Below are 19,954 nucleotides of genomic sequence, written 5' to 3'. Positions count from 1 at the left end.
TCAGCTTTCCTGCTCCTCTGATGCTGCTTGGCCTGCTGTGTTCATCCAGCTCTACGCCTTGTTATCTCAGGTTCTCCAGCATCTGCAGTTTCTACTATCATGAGTTTTTGTTTTCTTTTTCTTTAGCCATTTCTGGGATGAGGGCGTCGCTGGTTAGGCAGCATTTATTGCCCATCCCTAATTGCCTAGAGGGCAGTTAAGAGTCAACCACATTGCTGTGGGTCTGGAGTCACATGTAGGTCAGACCAGGTAAGGAAGACAGTTTCCTTCCCCAAAGAACATTAGTGAACCAGATGGGTTTTTCCAACAATTGACAATGGATTCAAGGTCATCATTAGACTCTTAATTCCAGATATTTATTGAATTCAAATTCCACCGTCTGCCATGGTGGAATTTGAAACTGGGTCACCAGAACATTATCTGGGTCTCTGGATTAACAGTCCAGTGATAATACCATTAGGCCATTGTCTCCCCAATAAGTCCTGAATGTCGCAGTGGATTAAACATTGCCCTCTCACTTGGGTTGCGGATGAGGTTGTAGACTTGCTCACCTAGCCTGTGTGTTTGGTTGCAAACCAAGGCATATAAATAACAACAGGACAGAACACCAACATTTCACCAGAGGCACACTGACAATGTTACCTAGCCGGGTGATGAAACGTCTGCAACCAAACACACCGGCTCAGCGAGCAAGTCTACAACCTCAAAGCCCTCTCACTTTTGGGTTCAGATCCAGTCCAGTGTGAAGAAGACAAAAAGCTTCTCTGTTTCCAATAAGTCAATGTGAAATGTTTGTGCAATCCCATTCAACAGAATGCCACAAGTGCAGTATGGATGCACTTCAGAAGTTGGAGTCAAGGCCCAGTGCTTAGCTAAAGTGCAGAGTGAGTCTTACTCTACATTTTACTACGTGGTTGATTCTGGTCCTGGATGCCCAAAGAATGGAAAATACTCCATGTTTTATAATTGTAATTTTAAAGGTTATAGGGGATTTCTGTGGTCATTTGGGATAGTTAAGTGCAGCTGCCAGTTCCACCACATGCTATTACATCACTGAATGTAATTATACAAGTCCTTATTTACAGCCCTTTAGTATTGAGGAGGTGACTCTGCCATCTGTTCTTGGGGGTACAAACACAGATAAACAGTCCAGAAATAGAATTCTCCAAAACAGCTCAGAAGCCATGGGAATTCCTAAACAGAATCAACAGACGGAATCCCCAGCATCATACCGCAAAAATATCATCAAACTGGCATTTCTTATGACAGGTTGTTTTCCATTAAATAACTCCTTCTGGATTGTGATACTAATTTACTATCTTACCCAGAAAGTGTCAGTAGATTGGAATATTTAGACCATTTTCATAGTGTACTACATCTATTCTTTCTTGCAACTAATATATGAAGTAGACTGAAAATAAGCCTATTGAAACACCAGCATTATAGCATCGATAATAAGTTACTTAGAGCTGAATTCAACTAAGATCATTTTAGAAAGGTATTTGATAAACACTAAAAATTGACTACAGTGTTAACTGTCCGAATAAACATCATCCCTACATACAATATAAATATAGTTACAGACTGTTGTCCTCTTGAAGGAACTTAAAGCTTATTTCTCATATCAATGAACTACACCTCTGCCAAAGATTTTAACCATTTCTGAGATATTAATTTCCCCAAAACAAAACCACCTAATGAATTGTCAATGGATTATTTGACTGTGGGGAACAACAGTGTAGCAATCCTAGGACAGACTGATAACATTTTAAAAGAGATGTGAATTTTCCAGCAATTAGCACAAAGGACTGCACAACAAGATCAAGTTTTACAACTTTTCTACTGTAATAAATAAACTAAAATCAAAATCAACTATACATTACTTATTAAGTAACTGATGCACAAAACATTTGAGAATACACTGAAATGAAATGTAGTCTTGTGCTTAAACCTCTAAAGCCCTGCTGGTTTAACAGGATCTCTCCTCCTGTCTCACCATTCAGTTCTTCAATGTCCTTTAAAATTCAGTACCTTCACTCAATCTTCTGAACACAGTCGAATGGGCTTCCAGTAGCAAAGCACCCCTTGTAACTCCTTGGTCTTTAAATCTCCGTACAATTTGTCTCTTCAAACAGAGGATCTGTCTTCATCGTCACTCTGCTTGGTGGTTAAACCAAGATTAGTCCTTTTCCTCTCTTGGCTCAGCAGTGCCTATTGTGGATCATCTTACCTAAATCTCTGTCTCATTGATTCGAAGATTGAGAGTCTGTACTAGCAAAGCCAGATCTACATTCTTTGTGTCAAGGTGTCAAAACTTACACCTTACGAGAATCAAGTTTTGGCTTGAGTTTCTGTCTCCTTAACAAACAGACCACAGGGTTTATCTCGGGGCAGATTTCAGTGGAGATCAGACCCCCTTTGCCCAAACTGCTCCATTTTATCTTGGATGAATGAAGACAGTTTAAAAACGCTCTTGTGAAATTCAGCTTATGTAAAAACAGCAAAAGGCCAAAAGGATTTCACTCACATTGATATGAACAGCTTCTGATGTTCTCCAGGAAGAATCATTACAATTTTCTTTTTGATATTGCTCGCTCAGTGGCAATCTTATCACGCCACTCATGTTTGCTAATCCAGGGAATATCAGGGATCTAAAGCCTTATTGGCTTTAATAATTCATTTACATTTACATGTTCTGTCAATTTACCAGCAGAAGCTTTAAGAAATATTTAGAAAATGCAACTTCTGACTAACTAGTCCACTGTTCTCTGATATCTCCAAGGAATGGCAAGAGTGATAAGCCTGTTGCTACTGATACAACTTTGGAAAAGGATCCGTTTACAAGTGGAAGAAATCATGCTGCTGCAAATATCCTTGGTCCACCCACAATAAAAGTCAAGCTTTGGCAGAATACTTGCTTATCATTAGCATTCAATTGAAATGTAAAGGGATTCAAAGAGGATACCTCTCTGACACAGTCAAATTGTTTAATCGGCCACTCCATTGCTTAGAAATTGTGGACGAAATATTTCAAGATAATTTAATCATTTTAACAACATCTAAAGATAGCTCCATTTTTAATTGTTAACATGTCAGTTTGACTAATGGCTATTGCCATCCTGGTATATTGGTTATGATGTGGCTTCAGCTGCAGCTCTATTGGATTTAATACAGATTTGCTGGTCCTCGACACTGGAAATATGCAGGTGACAAGGACAGATTAAGTTGGAAAGCAAATCAAATTTCATAAAGACTTTATCTAAAATCTGCTCATACTAGGATCAATATTTCAATCACCTCTTTGACACATAGCCATTTCACACTATGTTAGCTGGCAATTTCTCCTGCAATGTCTAGTTGCAGGTTTTCCCTCTGTCAATGAAAGGGAATGCTCAATTAGAGTGTAAAATAATGGTTTCAATAAAGCGATTCAACATCAAAACAAAGAGAGAAGGGGCAATTAATAATTTGGACAGGAGTGAAAAAGATAAATCCTCTGCCATCTTTAACAAAGGGATGCCCATATGAATAAACACGGAAAAAAACTGCACGACTATACCAAAGCTGACATTGTACAACTTAAGGCAGCTCCTCAAAAGGCAGTAACATCTCACAATTGGTGAACTTGAAACTGTCATATAACTATGGAGTATAAAAGGAAACTGAATTTGATCTGCTTACCTCGGGTGTTAGTTGTAAGTCTAAGGCAGGTGACAATGTTTCCACGTCTAAGATTCTTTCTACTGCCTGAATCTGGATCCCTAGATCCTGAATACGATAGGGATAAAAGAGATAAATGAACAATTTAGAAAAAAAATAACCAGAATACAATTTCCACACAATAATCGTCTAATTTAATATTCTCGAGAAAATACTTAAAGATATTTAAATAACATTTGATTTCAATTGAGCGTAAGTAGTGACCTATCATTGAGAAGTCAAGTTTACCATCATAACAACTGCACTTGCATTCAAATAATTTCCTCCCATATTTCCATGCCAGGCTTCATCAGAGACACCTGGCAAGAATTTTTTCATGGGCTCCTGGACCTTGTTTGCATTCTCAAATCGGAGTCAGAAGCTACTGCTGGGATTTTAATTGTAAAAACTGGACTCATACTGCCCAATGCATTAATAACTTCCATCACGATGATGTCAGATCATGAACATGACAACAACTAGTTTCGCAAAATAATAGTCAAGTGACAAAATCAGCAGCTTGTGCCCTGTTTTAAGTTACTCATTAATAGGCAATTGAGCTTGTTGACAAGACAACTGACCCAATTCTCGGCCCACTCTATACCATAGGGGGAAGGTGGGTGAGACTAGGAAGGCTGCTTTTTCACCAACTCTTGTGAAATGATGGGAAGGAATTGGGGCATCCTGCAGTTCATCAAGGGTACCACCATCGCCAAGATGGTGCCTAGACTATACTTCGAAAAGCACTCCTGACCATCCTCTCCTTCTCTAGGGTACTTAATCTCCCCTGTTCAAAAATCCCACATTTACCCCAAGTCCAGGATCCATGTTGTCTTCTTCTCAGGTCTGTGTGCAGTTCTTGTAGTGTGCGTTATTTAGTTCTGGTGCTGTTGGGACTACAAGAGCTGTAGGCCCAAGCACCCACTTCCATTGAGAAAGTAGAAATCTTGCAGTGTGTTTGAAAGGCTCCCACCTGCAGTGTTATGTTGCTCTGGGGCAGTCTTTTTTTAAAGTCAGTTGCCTTGTGACTTGAAATTTGTGGACAAGATTCTATCAGCCCTTGCTCTTTCCCACCACTACCTCAGCAAACCCAGTCCTAGGTAAGATGTACTTAGGTTTGATATAAGGAGAATTTTTCTTACTGAGAGAGTTGTGAATCTTTCGTATTCTCTACTTCAGACGGCTTTGGAGGGTCAGTTTTTGAGTATGTGTTAAAAAGAAATTGATAGATTTCTGATTACCGAAGTCATACAGGATTTTAGAGGTGTGTGGGTAAAAGGCACTGAAATGTATGATCAACCATGATCATATTGAATGATGCAGCTGGTTTGATGGGCTGAATAGCTAGTCCTGTTCCCATGTTCCTAGTTCTATGTGGAAAAGTCACTCAATATAGTTTACCCCAGAGCAAGCAATTAATGGACAGAGGGTGGTCTCCCTGTGTAACAAAGGGTGGCAGGTGAGTTCTCAAATCTGGAAGGTCAATCAGCTACCTCGAAACCTGAAACAGCAGCAGGATGTAATGGACAGTCGGGAAGGGAGAGAATGTTTCAAAATAGAAGTGCCCTCTGTCTTCAAGAAGGCCTATGCCTGCCTAGGCATCCTCGGAGGGCTTCTAAATCTGCTTGAACTGCTGGATCTCTGACCAGCTGTTGGAATGTGGCCTTTGGGCAGCTAAACAAGTCCCTACCACCTGCAACAACCTGGAATTTGACTGACAATACAACCAAGTCAATCTGGAGTAGGATGGTGGCAACTGTCAGTTAATTGGTCATTGAACCACAAAACACCTACAGTGTGGAAACAGCCATTTGGCCCATCGAGTCCACACCAACCCTCTGAAGAGCAGCCCAGCCAGACCCACTCTGCCCTATTATATCCCTGTAATCCTTCATTCCCCATGGCTAATCCACCTAGCCTGCAAATTCCTGAACACTATGGACAATTTAGCACAGTTAATCCACCCAACCTGTGCATCTTTGGACTGTGGGAGGAAACCAGAGCACCTGGAGGAAACCCACACAGACACAGAGAACGTGCAAACTCCTCACTTAGTCGCTTGAGGCTGGAATCGAACCTGGGTCCCTGGTGCTGTGAGGCAGCATTGCTAACCACTGAGCCACTGTGCCACCCCCTTTACATCTTTAAAGTAACACCTCAGGGCTCATATGGTGCAGTGATAGTGTCCCTACCTCTGAACCAAGAGACCAAGCCTTGCTCCACAGATATGTAACAACATGTCTGAACAGGTCGATTAGAAAATAAAATCTTAAAAAAAAAAGTAAATTAACACTTCAATATGGGTATAAGTGAACCTTCGTATATAACTAATGAATGGGCTCTTGTGATGCAGCCATGTCCCTACTTCTGGCCAGAAGGTCTGGATTCAAGTCCCAGTCTCTATTGTAGAAGTGTATAATAATATCTATGACCAGGTTGATTAGGAAGTATCTGTAACTAATGACCATTAACTTATTTGAAAAAATATTGGTCTCAGTTTTAAAGTTGAGATTGTATTATATTGTTACATTTCATTCTATAGGAAGAGTATTGCTTGAAACTTTACTGATTTTATTAAATTATTAATCTTGATTTCCCGAATGAGCCGGTAATAAGACACTATGAATGGAATCTTATAGAGGCCTGAACGAAATTGGCTGTGGTAAGAAATGTGTAGAACCACATGTGAAATCCAATGGTGCCTTTACATTGGAAACAAGTTGCTGCAACTTTTAACTAAATCCCAGGAGTCAAGGTGAGATTCTTGTTAGGCAGCAGTGAGTTGTTTATAAAGGAGGATTATTGCTGGTTAACAACCTCATTAACTGCACATCTCACCCCATTAATAAGCAGCCTTTTATCTTACCATCCGCCACGTGCAAAATAGATGCTGAGAATTCTTGACATGGAAGTCTGAGTGGATGCCTGGTGACTCCAGCTCACCACTGACTGTGAATGGCTTACATGTTGGTCACCAAGCAATAGCATCTCAAGGCATGCTCAGTGGGCACTGGCCACACGCACCCTATATCCTAGCGACACTATGAACCCTCATGACACATCCCTCTTACAGAATGCTCTACACTTCAATGCTGCACCTGGGAGTGCAATAGTAAATATCAGTGCAAAGTTGCAGCAAGGACATCTTGTGTTCAGGTATATGCAGCCAGCTTATAGACTGGGCCAGGCTGCATCTCCAGGCTATTTGTTTGTACTCTTTGTGTTCACTCACTTTAAGCTAACCTGGATGCTCACAAATTGTGGCCTCTTCCTGCCATGCTTTGTACATTATCCCTCATCAAAAGATACCAAGCTCTGAGTACTGCAGTTTTGCCTTGCCATTTAGTGCAGATGCAAAGGCAGGAGGCTTGGCACGGTTGTCAATGAGTTAATTCAGGGGGTCCAGCACAGATCCAGGCGGAATGGTGGCTCAGAGGTTAGCATTATTGCCTCAGCGTGAGGGACCCAGGTTCGATTCCACCCTTGAGTGACTGTGTGGAGTTTGCACATTCTCCCTGTGTCAGCATAGGTTTCCTCCAGGTGCTCCAGTTTCCTCCCACAGTCCAAAGATGTGCAGGCTAGATGGGTTAGCCATGGGAAATTCAAGGTTACAAGGACAGTGTAACAGCAAGCTCTGATACTGGTCTAGAGGCTTGGACATAGTCAATCAGCTGTTCAGGATGGTCAGTGTCATGAACCTCTCTTCATAAGCCAAATGTTAGGCTGCCCACCAAACGTCCTGACTCGTTGTGCCTTATAATGGGCCGTTTTCCTTCTGGAATGAGAGAGACACAGATAGTATAGGAGATGCATTGACCTGGGTGGAAACTTCAGACCTCGTTGACATGGTGTGAGTCATGACCTCCTCTTCTGCACCTGGAGAAAGGGGGCATCCCATTTCATCTCCATCCCATTCACCAGGACCATCTAGTTCCTGTCCATAAAGCAAGGTGCCAACTTTGACCTCTGCCATGTCCAGGACAAATGTCAGGAATAATCTAAGGCAGCATTGACTAATAGTGTTTGCCCAGGTGCACAATGGCCTTTTAACGATGGCGCTGGTGCTAGGGATGCTGGCCAATTCCAGGATTTCTCAGAAGAGGCAAGTTATTCCAGGTAGGTTGAATGGTAGAATGGGGCTAGAAATGGGATGAGAGAAGTGCAAAGGGGTGTGGTATGTACTTAATGAGATAAGTCTGATTAGAAGAGGCAAGAATGCTTACTAGGCCTCATGGAGAAAAGCCCTTCATTAAACTTGACAAAACTGAAACTTAGCCAAAAGAAACCTGTAAGAATCATCCCTATGTGTTGTGGGATTGAGCAATAAGTACTGGATGATCTAAGGTTTGATTTCTAGCTTTTACAAAGTTAAGCAATCTCATCAATGACTGGTAATGCTGCATCAGTGGACTAAGGAGGGAAAGTAAAGAGAAAACTTTTTTTGCTCTTTGCTGAAACTCTGTTGAAAACGCATACATGGTCAGGTTTGGGAATGTTTGGGAATACTGAACAGAATGCCAAGAGAAGATAACACTTCTAGGAGAGGGCAGGTAACAGGAAGAGATAGTATTGACAGCAGGGTCTGAGTTTACTCATTTGCTCCCCCCACCCACACACAAAGCTAGCTGCTTTGACACTGCAATGTTACAAGTCATTTTAAAGTCAATATTTAAATGTAGACTACAAATTTGAGGATATAATTTAAAATAACCATCAAGAACTGGAAGCAGGTTCTCCCTTTCATTGTTTAAAGATGAATGCCACAATCTTCTCACTTTTATTTCAATTTGATGTTCCATATTTAACATACCAAATATATATCACTGGTCTCTTCTAAATAAAACTCAATAAAATCCTGTCAGGTAGCACTTACAAATATCAACTGAGGCATAAGCGTTATCATGAGGGCTGGCAATGTAAAGCTACTCTGTGCAATAAGCAATTTTATAATCCAACTATCTCAAAACACTTTTGACGAGAGGAATTAATGGCATTGCTCAACAGGAGATAGACATTAAAACACTAGATACACAAATAGAATCACAATTATTGACATGATAAGGCAAGACGATAGAAGCATTTTCATAACAACATCCATTAAGTAAAAAGCTTTACAATTGTTCTTAATAGATAAACATCACACCTATGGAGAAATGATGGATGCCTGAGTAAATGTACCATTTATAACCGTACATTCACATCATTAGGTGTGCCCATTAATTGCCTTATGGGTTTTTACAGCAATCGACAGAGGTTACATGGTCATTAAGTTAGCTCTTTATTCCAGTTTTAAAAAAGCAAATTCAAATTTCACCATCTGCCAAGATGGGATGCAAACCCTTGTCCCTCAGAATTTGCACCTGTGGGTACTGGATTAATAGCCCAGTTACATAACCACTTTGCCATCATTTCCTTCCTTAACTGCCTTATGTACCTAGTTTAGTGCCCTATCTGTGAGGAAGTAGCTGATGGTAGGGAGGGAAGGATTTGCAGTTAAAACCAGCCACCCTTGGGCTGCAGGGGTCAAAAAAAAGTCATCCAATCAAGATTGCTAACCAAGAATCTACATGAATAGTAGACTTTAGGTGTAAACAGGATCAAGTTCAGTTATGAAGTCACAGCTATATAAACTGATGTTACATTTTGTGAAAAGTCACACTTTCTCAATTCATTCATTGGATGTGGGTATTGCTGGCAAGGCAAGCTTTTATTGGCCATACCTAACCGCTCCGTGAGATGATGGTGCTGAGCTGCTGTCAAAAACCACTGCAGCCCTTCTGGTATAAGTGCACCAAACTGTCATTAAGAAGGGTTTCCAGGATTTTGATATTGCAAAAGTGAAAGAATGAGAACATAATTCCAAGTTGGGACGATGTATAGCTTGGAGAGGAATCTGCAGGCGATGGTATTTCCATGCACAAATGCCCTGTCCTTTTAGGTTGCAGCAGAGTTGCAGATTTGGAAGGTGCTGTTGAAGACTCTTGATTAGTTGCTGCAATACACTTAACATACACTGGTGCCATTGTGTGTTGATGGTGAGTGAATGTTTGAGTTGGTGCATGGGCTACGGTGACCCGAATGGTGATGAGCTTCTTCATTGTTGTTCCAGGTGAGTGAAGAGAATTCCAAAACACCTCTGATTTATATAATAAATAGTCTTTGGAGAAGCAATACGTAGAAGGTCTAACAAGGACACCGCAATGCTGGTCCTAATTCTGAGGAATGAAGTCGTACAAGTGTTAGAGGTGGGGTAAGGGCAGCATTTTAGTGATACCATAGTACAATTTAAGTTTGTCATGGAAAAGGAAAAAGATAGCCTGTAAGAAAGTATTGGATTGGGGAAGACAGATTATATTAAAATAAGGCAGGCTCTGGCCAAAGTAGATGAGGAAAAACTACTGGTAGGAAAATCTACAGCAGAAGAGTGGGGTCAAAAAGGAAAAGGGGAGAATACAGGTCCAACATGTTCCCTCAAACATGAAATTTAGAAGCAACAGTGTAGAGAACCCTGGATATCTAGGAATAATCAGGACTGGATAAGAAGGGAAAGAAAGCTTTTAGAAGCTACAAAGGGAGAAAATCAACAAAGTCCCTAGTGGAGTACAGACAGTACGGGGGAGAACTTAAAGTAATTAAGAGAGCAAAAAGGGAGCATAAAGAAACAATGGCAGGTAAAGTTAGGGAGAATCCCGATATTCTCTAAGTATAATAAGGGTAAGAGGATAACCAGGGAAAGAGCAGTGCCCACCAGGGATGAAGGAGGAAATCTGTGCATGGAGCCAAACAGCAATTACTGCGTGTTAAACTAGTAGTTCATACCTGTCTTCAAGTGGGAAGAAGAGGATATATATGCAGAATTCAGGAATAGGGACTGTGATATTTTTCAGCAGACTGAGGTAGGGAAGGAGGAGGTATTGAAGATTTATTCCCCAACTTCTGTCCTGTGCTCATAGCTACAGTATTTATGTGGTTAGTCCAGGTCAGTTTCTGATCAATGGTTTTCAAATTATATTAACAGTAGGAGATTCAGTGACTATACTTGCCTTTATTGGTCTGTGCATTGAGTATAGGAGTTGGGAGTGACAGTATAGGACATTGGTTAGGCCATTTCTGGAATACAGCATGCAATTCTGGTCTCCCTGCTATAGAAAGATTGCTGTGAAACTTGAAGGGGTTCAGAAAAGATTTACAAGGATGATGACAGGGTTGGAGGGTTTGAGCTATAGGGAGAGGCTGAATAGGTTGGGGCTATTTTCCCTGGAGCATCGGAGGCTGAGGGGTGACCTTATAGAAGTTCATAAAATCACGAGGGGCATGGATAAGGTGAATAGACAAGGTCTTTTCCCCGGGGATGGGGAGTCCAAAACTAGAGGGCATAGGTTTAAGCTGAGAGGAGAAAGATTTAAAAGGACCTAAGGGACGATGTTTTTATGCAGAAGGTGGTGCGTGTAAGGAATGAACTGCCAGAGGAAGTGAAGGAGGCAGGTACAATTACAACATTTAAAAGGCATCTGGATGGGTATATGAATAGGAAGGGTTTAGAGGGATATGGGCCAAAAGCTGGCAAATAGGACTAGATTAATTTAGGATATCTGGTCGACATGGATGAGTTGGACCGAAGGGTCTGTTTCCATGCTGTACAACTCTATGACTTTAAAAAGGTAAATTCATTTCAATGAGAAACAGGGCTCTTTCAAAGTAAATAGGAATATTACCAAGTTTACTTTGTCCCATGACATACGCAGTTCAGTTTCAATAATTTTATTAAAACAGTGTTTGCAACAACAGTCACTGTCTGGGGTCCATAATAATAATATTACCACAGGAAAGAAAGATACAAGACTAAAGTGGGACTGTTTGTATGTTGCTGTCTATGACTGCATCAGATAAATCCGCACACTTTTCTTTCGGAAACTAGGCTGAAAAATTACCTCAGCAAATGGTAGTAACTTTTGTGGTACATTTCACAGTCCTCCAGGGTGTTTCTCACATGCTGTCTTTTAAGATAATGAAGAGTAAAGTTTGGTGCAATTGCATCAGTTTTCGTGGGAGCATTACTAAAGTGTGAGCAGATAAACTGAAATGAAAGACTTGCATTTATGTAATACCTTCCAAGATGACAGAATATCCCAAAATGCACCACTGCAGAGCACTCTTTGAATGTAAAGACTGTTATAATGGAAACACAGCAGTCAATTTGCACAAGGCAAGCACCCACAAACAGCAATGCGAAAGCTGCCAGTTGATCAGTTTTATTTTCATGACTTTGGTTGAAGGATTAACAACACATAAACAGATCATTCATTCATAAAGACTGGTCCATGCCAATGTTTATACTCCAGACAAGCCACCTCCCATTCCTGTTCATCTAACTATAATAGCATAGCCTTCTTTTCCATTCTTTCTCGTGTTCATCCAGCTTGACTTTAAATGTATGTATGCTATTCAATTCAATTACTCCATGCAGTCGTTTGTTCTACACTCCAGCTACTGATACTCTCTGGGTGAATAAATTTCTGCTGAATTCCCTCGTGGGTTTATTCGCGACTATGTTGTATTTATGGAATCTAGTTTTGGTCACACCCAATTGAGGAAACATCTTTCCTACATCAATCAAGCATTATTGGAAGCTGTATTGCTTGAGTGCGACAGAATGTCAGATGCTTCATCAAATAGGGAAAATAAGATATGCACCTGATAGATCAGACATGCTTTTGAATATTAATTTTAATGCTATTACAGAGTCTTACAGTGTAGAAGAGGCCCCTTGGCCCATTGAGTGTGTACTGCCAAAAATGTGCTATTACCTGTATTTGTCCCACTTTCCCACACAAGGCCTACAGCTTTGAATGTTATTACACTTCAAGTGCTCATTTAAGTACTTTTTAAAAGGTAGTGAGGATTCGTGCCTCAATTAACCTATCTTGCAGTGCATCCCAGACCTCTACCAGCCTTTGGATAAAAAAGATTTTCCGCAAATCCCCGCTAATCCTCCTGCCTTTCACTTTAAAATTATGCCTCCTGTTACTGACCCTTCAAGTGAGAGGAACAGCTGCTTTCTATTCACCATGTCTATGCCCCTCAATAGTAAGACATCTCTGTCAGGTTCCTCCTCAACCTTCTCTGCTCCAAATAAAACAACCCAATCCTGTCCAGCCTCCCTTCAAATCTGAAATGCTCCTTTCCAGGCAATATCCTGGTATATCTCCTTTGCACTCCTTCCGGTACAATCACATCCTTCCTATAGTATAGGTGACCAGACTGCACACTGTACTTGGGCTGTGGCCTAAACAGTTGGCAGATCCATAGATAGTTCTATAAAGGTGAAGTGATTTCAATAAGCAAGCCTTTCAGCCAGATCCAAAGCAGTAATACCTTTACGGTCGTCAATAAAAATCGTTATTGGTTTGGAAGAAAAAATTATCTTCTGGCTTTCCACTTCTAAAGAAACCACTTTCGTTTCCTCAGGCTATCTTCACTAGGAGTCAAAAGATGTGCCAAGAGACTTGCATATCTTATTTACCAATAATGACAAGGAGACAGTAGAATGAGGGAACCCCCAACTGGCCCATAAACTTCCACGTATCCTTTCAACCTTGTTCAGTAAAAATAACCTAGTCATTCAAAAGATTACGATGAAGTGTTACTATAGACCTCAAATGATTGCCAGATAACGTGAACTGCATGACATATGAAGGGAAAGCGACATTAAGGAAAGGGATAGCTACCATAACCAAACTGTTGTATGCGTGAAAGGCAACAGAATCTGCATCATTATATTTCATAACAAGATTAACACATGGAAAAAGGTGGTCAGAATTCTCGCTACTTTGGAATTTTTTTTCTCAATTTCAAAACTGAGATATGCTCTAGAAGTTTCCTGGTTAATGCAAAAAGGTGGGACAACAGTATTTTTATTCAAAAGCAAAAATATTATTTGTGTACATTACACAATTTTAGAACAGTAATTTTAGAAAGAAAACAAAATGAAAACTCATGTCAAACCCTAGAAACAGAAAGCCTAGAGCTATATTGTTTTCTGTACTCAATTGTTGCAGGAGCACTGACATCAATGAGGAGAAGGCAGTAAAGATACTGTTGGCATTAAGGGTCGACATTACATTAATTTGTCATTTCGCTCTTGTTAAATAAGATGAGTGAGCATTCAAACCCCATTCTAGGACTAGATTAACATAATGCAGAATGAAATCAAGTCTTCTTATTTCTTCTTTTTTCATGTGGCTTTTGGAACAGAAGCTCTTGTTACAGTTTTAATATCAAGTTCTCTAACCAGACCAATGCCCTGCTGGAGAGCAAGTGAAACTCAAAGATGTTGCCTTGAAAATTGAGTTCAGGGAAAATGTAATTATTTGTTCCTTGATTTGGTTAGGGTTTCCACAGTTTAAGCCATTCAAGGTTTTCAGGTACGACTTGCACATCAGGTAGCCATATCACCATGTCCAGGTGTACTCTATTGTAAATGTGGGGAAATTCAAACCAGAAATATTGCGATGCTAGTTCGGGATAGTGGGCGGAACAACAGATTACTGCTGCTCAACCAGGCTCAGGAGCCATCAAACAAATGTAGTAGTATACGATTCTGGGCAGGCTTAAAAAATATTTCTGCAATGTTGACACAGCTGGAGTGGCTTCATTTGCCAGTACATATTAAACCTCACGATAGCTGCAGGGAAACACCTCTGAGAGATTACTGGCTGACCGTGAGTGAAGCACTTCTGTTGATTAAGGACCTCAAAACACGAACACACACTCTGAACTTCTGTCATACCTACAACACACTTCATACCCTGTAAATTATTACCTCAATAGCACACCTCCTGGTTGACTGCAAACATCAACAACTTGGAAACTGATCCACCGAGTGAAGTTCCAGTTTCAACCTTCCACAGAAAGTATGTACAACCCTTAACTGCTTGAGGATTGGCCAGGGAAGGTGTGGCCAATTGCACCAAAAATGGAACAGGAACAACCCAAGTTTGATCAATCATAAATTTAACTTTTGCTTTGAGAGATCCATTCTCGGTACCATCACAACTTTCAGACCACAGCAATTAAAGCTGCTAAATGGATTGTTGATCTTGAAAATGAGCTATGGCAGCTTCCCTAGGCACAAAAATAAAAAAAAAACTGTAAATGGGTGGTCATGGTGATGGTGCACATTTGTGAAGTCCAAAACTCATGTCCAAGTTAGTTTTTATAACAAGGTTGTGAGTAGTCTGGTAAAAGGTCATCAACCTGACCTCTTAGCATCAACTACAGCAGATAAGTATTATTAGAAGCCATCTCATGAACTTACGCCAAAAGAAAATGAAATGCACACACCTAACGTTAATTGATGCACAAGGTAGGAAATGGAACTTAATCCATAAATATGTCAGTATTATAATTTTATCTAATTAGAATCTCAAATATGTTGAGTAATTAAGCACAGAGCTACATGCAACAAATTAATTCAGCATAGGGATTATTAACTTGGACTTACTGTTACACAAGTTTAAAATAAAATTATATCACTCCCAAAGGAATACTAAAGATTCCAATTGGATTTGTGCACTGTATCAAAAGAAACAAGTAAAGCACAAAAACATATTCGATCTCCTCCACTCCAACCATTCTGATGTGAGGCTATAGACCTGAAATGCTAGTTTCTTTCTACACAGATGCTACCTGACCTGCTGAGTATTTCTTGCATTTTTAATTTTGTCTTGTTTCAGATTTCCAGTATCTGCAATGTTTGCATTTGCCCTATATTCAGTGAGCTAGGGTGAGTAGCCTCACACTCCCTGATTGGCCAAGTTTGATAATCGACTTGCCGTATGTAAAATGCAACATGTTATTATGCAGCCTGCTGTTCCTAGCACAATAGCACTGACTAAAGAAAGATATGAAAACACAGTGTATTCTCATCCTCTTCAGCATCCAGGTTTTGTGTTCAGTAGTTGTTTCACTCGTTCAATGGTTCATTCCTTGTTTTAAAAGAAGTTATTTTAAATGCAAAAATGTGAAACACGGTCATGAATAAAAAAGAAAAACAGAAAAATTGAGCTAAAATTTAATTCACTCTTCTAATGACGCTGACAAAAATTAACAACTGTCCTTAAAATGACAGGAAAATTAAATTGATACAAAGAATCACCAATTGACCGCACTGCTTTGTATGAAGCCTGACAGAGTACTTGTTAGTATTTACAAATATTTTTATCCCTCCCCAGCAACAGAGAAATGGTGCGGACTGCTCCCATTGGCAGGTGGCAATGTCGCTTCCAGCAAAGTCGAAGAGATGTTGGAGGGGCTTAACGCTTTTCTTCTGCTTGTGTGTGCTTACACCTTCTGCATTTTAAACAGATTTAATTGCATACCTATGCTTCACTTTGGTGCACAATGAAATGTGGAATACGAAAGCATTGCAGTGAAATTAGGCCAGGATGTTAAGATATTCAAAAAGCTCATTTTAAGCAGGCAATGGGATGAGCTTAGTTTTGAATATTTAAGTAGTGCATGGTCCCCAGGGTACTGACATTTTTTAAAACAAACACCCACAGAATATAAAAATCAACTTTAAATTAAGCAGGCTTAATTTAAGTGAGCATATTTTCATGCAAGGTTTTGCAATTCATTTGCAAGGTTCTTTGCAATTTGAGAAATTTGTAGAAGACTGCTTTTTCCATTATTCTTTTTTGCAAAATTTACCTGACATGCTCAAATGGAGGAAAAGTTCACAGGTGTTGCCTATCCTACCAAATGGCCCACTTTCAAGTGTCAGTTAAAGTGTGGGGGAGCTCTTTCTCCACAGTTATGAGCTTAAACTGTAATCAGGCATCATCTGCATAAGTGATGTCATTAAATGGTGACCACGAGTAGAAGTTCTGACTAATATTTTCCATTTTTGCTGAGGCCAATCATACTACCTCTCTATCTTATGTGAGGAAAATGGGGAAAATATTTACATATGCTATATATATAGGCACACACATTTCCTTTATGGGCTATTGAAACAAATACAACATACGGTATCAACCATTTGATTACCTTTAACTTAATCGGCACGAATATTCAGGCTGCTTTCATCAATCAGTAATCTTGATGTAAGGTATGTGATTTATACATATTTTAATGCAGTTCTGACTTTGGATTTTGAAACAGTGGCATACAGTTTTCGTGTTTTTGAAGGGGTTTAATGATTAACTTTTAAGTATTTCTGTAGCCATTGTGATTATTTTTAAACACAATATGAAGGAAATACTTCCTGGAGTGTACTGGGTTTTTGTTTACATTAGGAGAATTTTACAAGCAAGCAAGGTAAACAGTTATGCATTAGGTTCCAGTTCAGAAGGTCATGTTTTTGTCCTTTAATTAAGGGAAGCACACACTGCTGGATCAAAAAAGTTTATTTTAGTTTCAGTTTGGGCAGTTCTGCAGGGTCTTAGGTAAAGCCAGATACGTAAAGCAGTTGCTCCTCAGAAAATGGAAAAGATCATTTAGAATGGTTAAAGAAATAGGCTACCTTGATGTAAGGAGTTTAGCAGAAGTTCCAGTTCGGTTATTTGAGGATGAGAAAGTTAGCTATAGAAAGTTTAGCTATATGAAGGCTTCTGAAAGAGCCTATTAGATACTCCAGACTGGGAGTTGAAGCCACAGTTAAATTAAGCCGTATTAGGGTGATAGAGAAGGGAATTCTCTCTGGTACATATAGTATAAAGGGGTGCTTTTGGGATTAATGGGATTATATTTTAACAGTGTTTGGTTTATTCTATTATGCCTTAATTTGTTTTGCATAATAAACTTTGTTTTATCTGTTTAAAAACCAAATCTGCAACATTGTGTGCTTAGGTTTCGGTGAGCAATCACCTTGTTAAAACAAAAAAAAATTTATCAAGCCAGATTTCAGTTTGGCATCTGACTTGTTGAGTAATAATATCTGAAATCATAACAATAAAAATAATTCATATTTTCATTACTTTAAGAAGTGGCTTGCTAAAATTTTGAATCCACTGATTAAGGAATTCATCACAAAATGTAAAGAAAATGGCAAATATGAGAATATTGTATTAAAAAACACCGAAAACAGTTTAAGGCTGCAAGGCATCAAGGTATCACGAGTCTAAAACAGCTATAAAGCACTTGGGCAGAGGATGATTAAGCAAACTGCAAACACAGCTTGATTCAGATAACATTACTGCCTTGTAGTTCACTACTGCTCAGCTATAGGCGACTTTGGCAAGTTGACAAGTTAGGCTTCCTCGTGCAAATATTTATCTGAACAGTGCACTGGCCAGGACACATCAAATGCTCTACAAAATAAAGGCTTCCCCTGACAACTACAAGAATATCACTGATGTTCATTTCATGAGCTTTGGACTGTTTCAGTTTTGATCAATGAGTTTTCTTTTAAATAGAATAAACGCTCTATTAAGCAAAAGACATCTCCATTTTAAAAATAATTTGTCACTAAATCAATGTTTCAATTTGCAACTACTGAGCTACAGTTTTTCTGCTTGCATTTATGCCTGTAGCTCCATAAAAACATTAGCTCAGGTGCTTGTTGTTTTAGCGCATAGAGAACGGCAAGACTGAGAGCAATTGCTTGGGTGATGGCAACATAATGGAAATTTTCCAAAAAACTTGAAACTAATAAATAAACTTTCCTCAATCCAATTTTCACCCTTCCTTTCATGGAGGTGCAGGTTCTTAGCAGGGTTAACATCTCTATTGTTTCATTGATTTCAACCATTCTTCGTCATGGGCGCACAAATGAATTGGCTGAGATTCAGGATTTGGCTTGTGTAAAATCCTTACTGCTGTCTTGGTTTCTATTACGGTGCACTAAGCAATACAACCAGTTAATACCTTCACGATATATATGTAATATTGCCATTTTACACATAAGATAACTTACAAAATTTGTGTCACTTTCATCAAAGTCCTCAGATGCTTGCATGTCCTTAAGTTGTTGACTGGGCTCAGATTCCTGTAGGTAAGTAAAAATAGGATTAATTTTAAAATGTACATGATAAACAGCTATTGTTTGCTGTTGTTTACATCCTTATGGGGAACTTTAAACAGATGATCAGAGGCAAATTAAAAGTCTTCAATTGCTTAATATATTAAAGTTAGGAGCTCCACCAAAGGGGAAGGTTTGGTAGGATTTTTCAAATAAGGTTCTTCAAGCGTTTTGAAACATTTTAAGGACATGATATTGATGCGAGTCTTTCACTTCATAACTTTTCCCTCATTTAAATAATTTGTCTCCTTTTTGATGCCTGTCTTTCTCAGGCAGCAGCCTTTAACTACTGAGGAATTTAAGGAGCAACACTCTCTATCTCAGCTTTGACAAGAGCAATGGGAGCATACAGTCAGTTAGAAGTGAAAAGCAAACAGGGGATGGTTATGTTACTGGCCATCCAAATAGTAGAAGTGAGATACAGGAGCAAATCTGCCAGGAAATTAGATATGCAAGCATCAGAGAATCATAGAGCCATACATAAGTATAGATTGGTGAGTTTGATGCTAGTGGCAAGTTAGATTTTAGAAACAACAATTAGGAAGAAAAAAATTGCAGGGGGTGTAAGATACCATTGAGATAATGTTAAGAAAAACATGAAGGGATGGAAAGGATTCCTGAAATGTGTTCAGGAGAATTTCCTTCACCTGTATGTGTTTTATTGAACCTAGAAGGAGACATTGTTGGACCCGTTGCTGGGGAACGGGGTGGGCCATAGGGTCTGTGGGGAAATACTTGGATAATTGGGCCCTCTTTGTGACAGAGTAGTAGTGTCTTCATCCCTGGACTGGGCAGCCCAGATTCAAGTCCCATCTGCTCCACCCCTGTGTAATAACATCTCTGGACAGGTTGATTAGAACAAATAGGTTAAAGAAAATATTAAAGAGAGATCATTTCAATAAGTTTAAATGAGTTAAGGAGATGAGCAAAGCAAAATCTAAAATATAATTTTGAAATTGGAGCCGGGCTATTTTCAATAGGATGAGTGGAGATCTAGTTAGAGTAAAATAGGCCTAAAGTTTGACAGGTAAAGCTGCATCATCAACACTTTGTGTTATTGAAAGTGCTTTTAATATATCAAATATCTCAAGGTGCTTCACAAAAGAATTTTAAAATAAAGACTTACATTGAACCACATTAGGAGTATTTTAAAAGAAGAAAGTGAGAACAAGGGAACTTTAAAAGAAAGGCTGTTTCAGGCAGAGAATAGGCATGTTTGAACAAGAGGAAACG

At 39.4% G+C, this 19,954-nt stretch overlaps 1 protein-coding gene across 4 annotated transcripts in view; it reads right to left on the bottom strand.

Annotated features, from left to right (window-relative positions):
- The window catches only part of LOC109912354 (centrosomal protein of 164 kDa), a 191,246-nt gene that overhangs the window by 57,030 nt on the left and 114,262 nt on the right, over positions 1-19,954 (bottom strand). For all 4 annotated transcript variants that reach the window (XM_048615635.1, XM_048615638.1, XM_048615636.1 and 1 more), the window contains 2 exons: positions 18,617-18,688; positions 3,682-3,768 (listed from right to left, as the gene is read on the bottom strand). In XM_048615635.1, the coding sequence (XP_048471592.1) occupies positions 3,682-3,768; positions 18,617-18,688 (159 nt within the window). The remainder of the gene's footprint in view (positions 1-3,681; positions 3,769-18,616; positions 18,689-19,954) is intronic.

Source organism: Rhincodon typus, chromosome 32 (assembly GCF_021869965.1).
Source record: "Rhincodon typus isolate 14 chromosome 32, sRhiTyp1.1, whole genome shotgun sequence".
In the NCBI taxonomy this organism is placed as follows: Eukaryota; Metazoa; Chordata; class Chondrichthyes; order Orectolobiformes; family Rhincodontidae; genus Rhincodon; species Rhincodon typus.
Note: the sequence above shows the minus strand (reverse complement) of the source record. Positions and strands in the feature narration are given on the sequence as shown.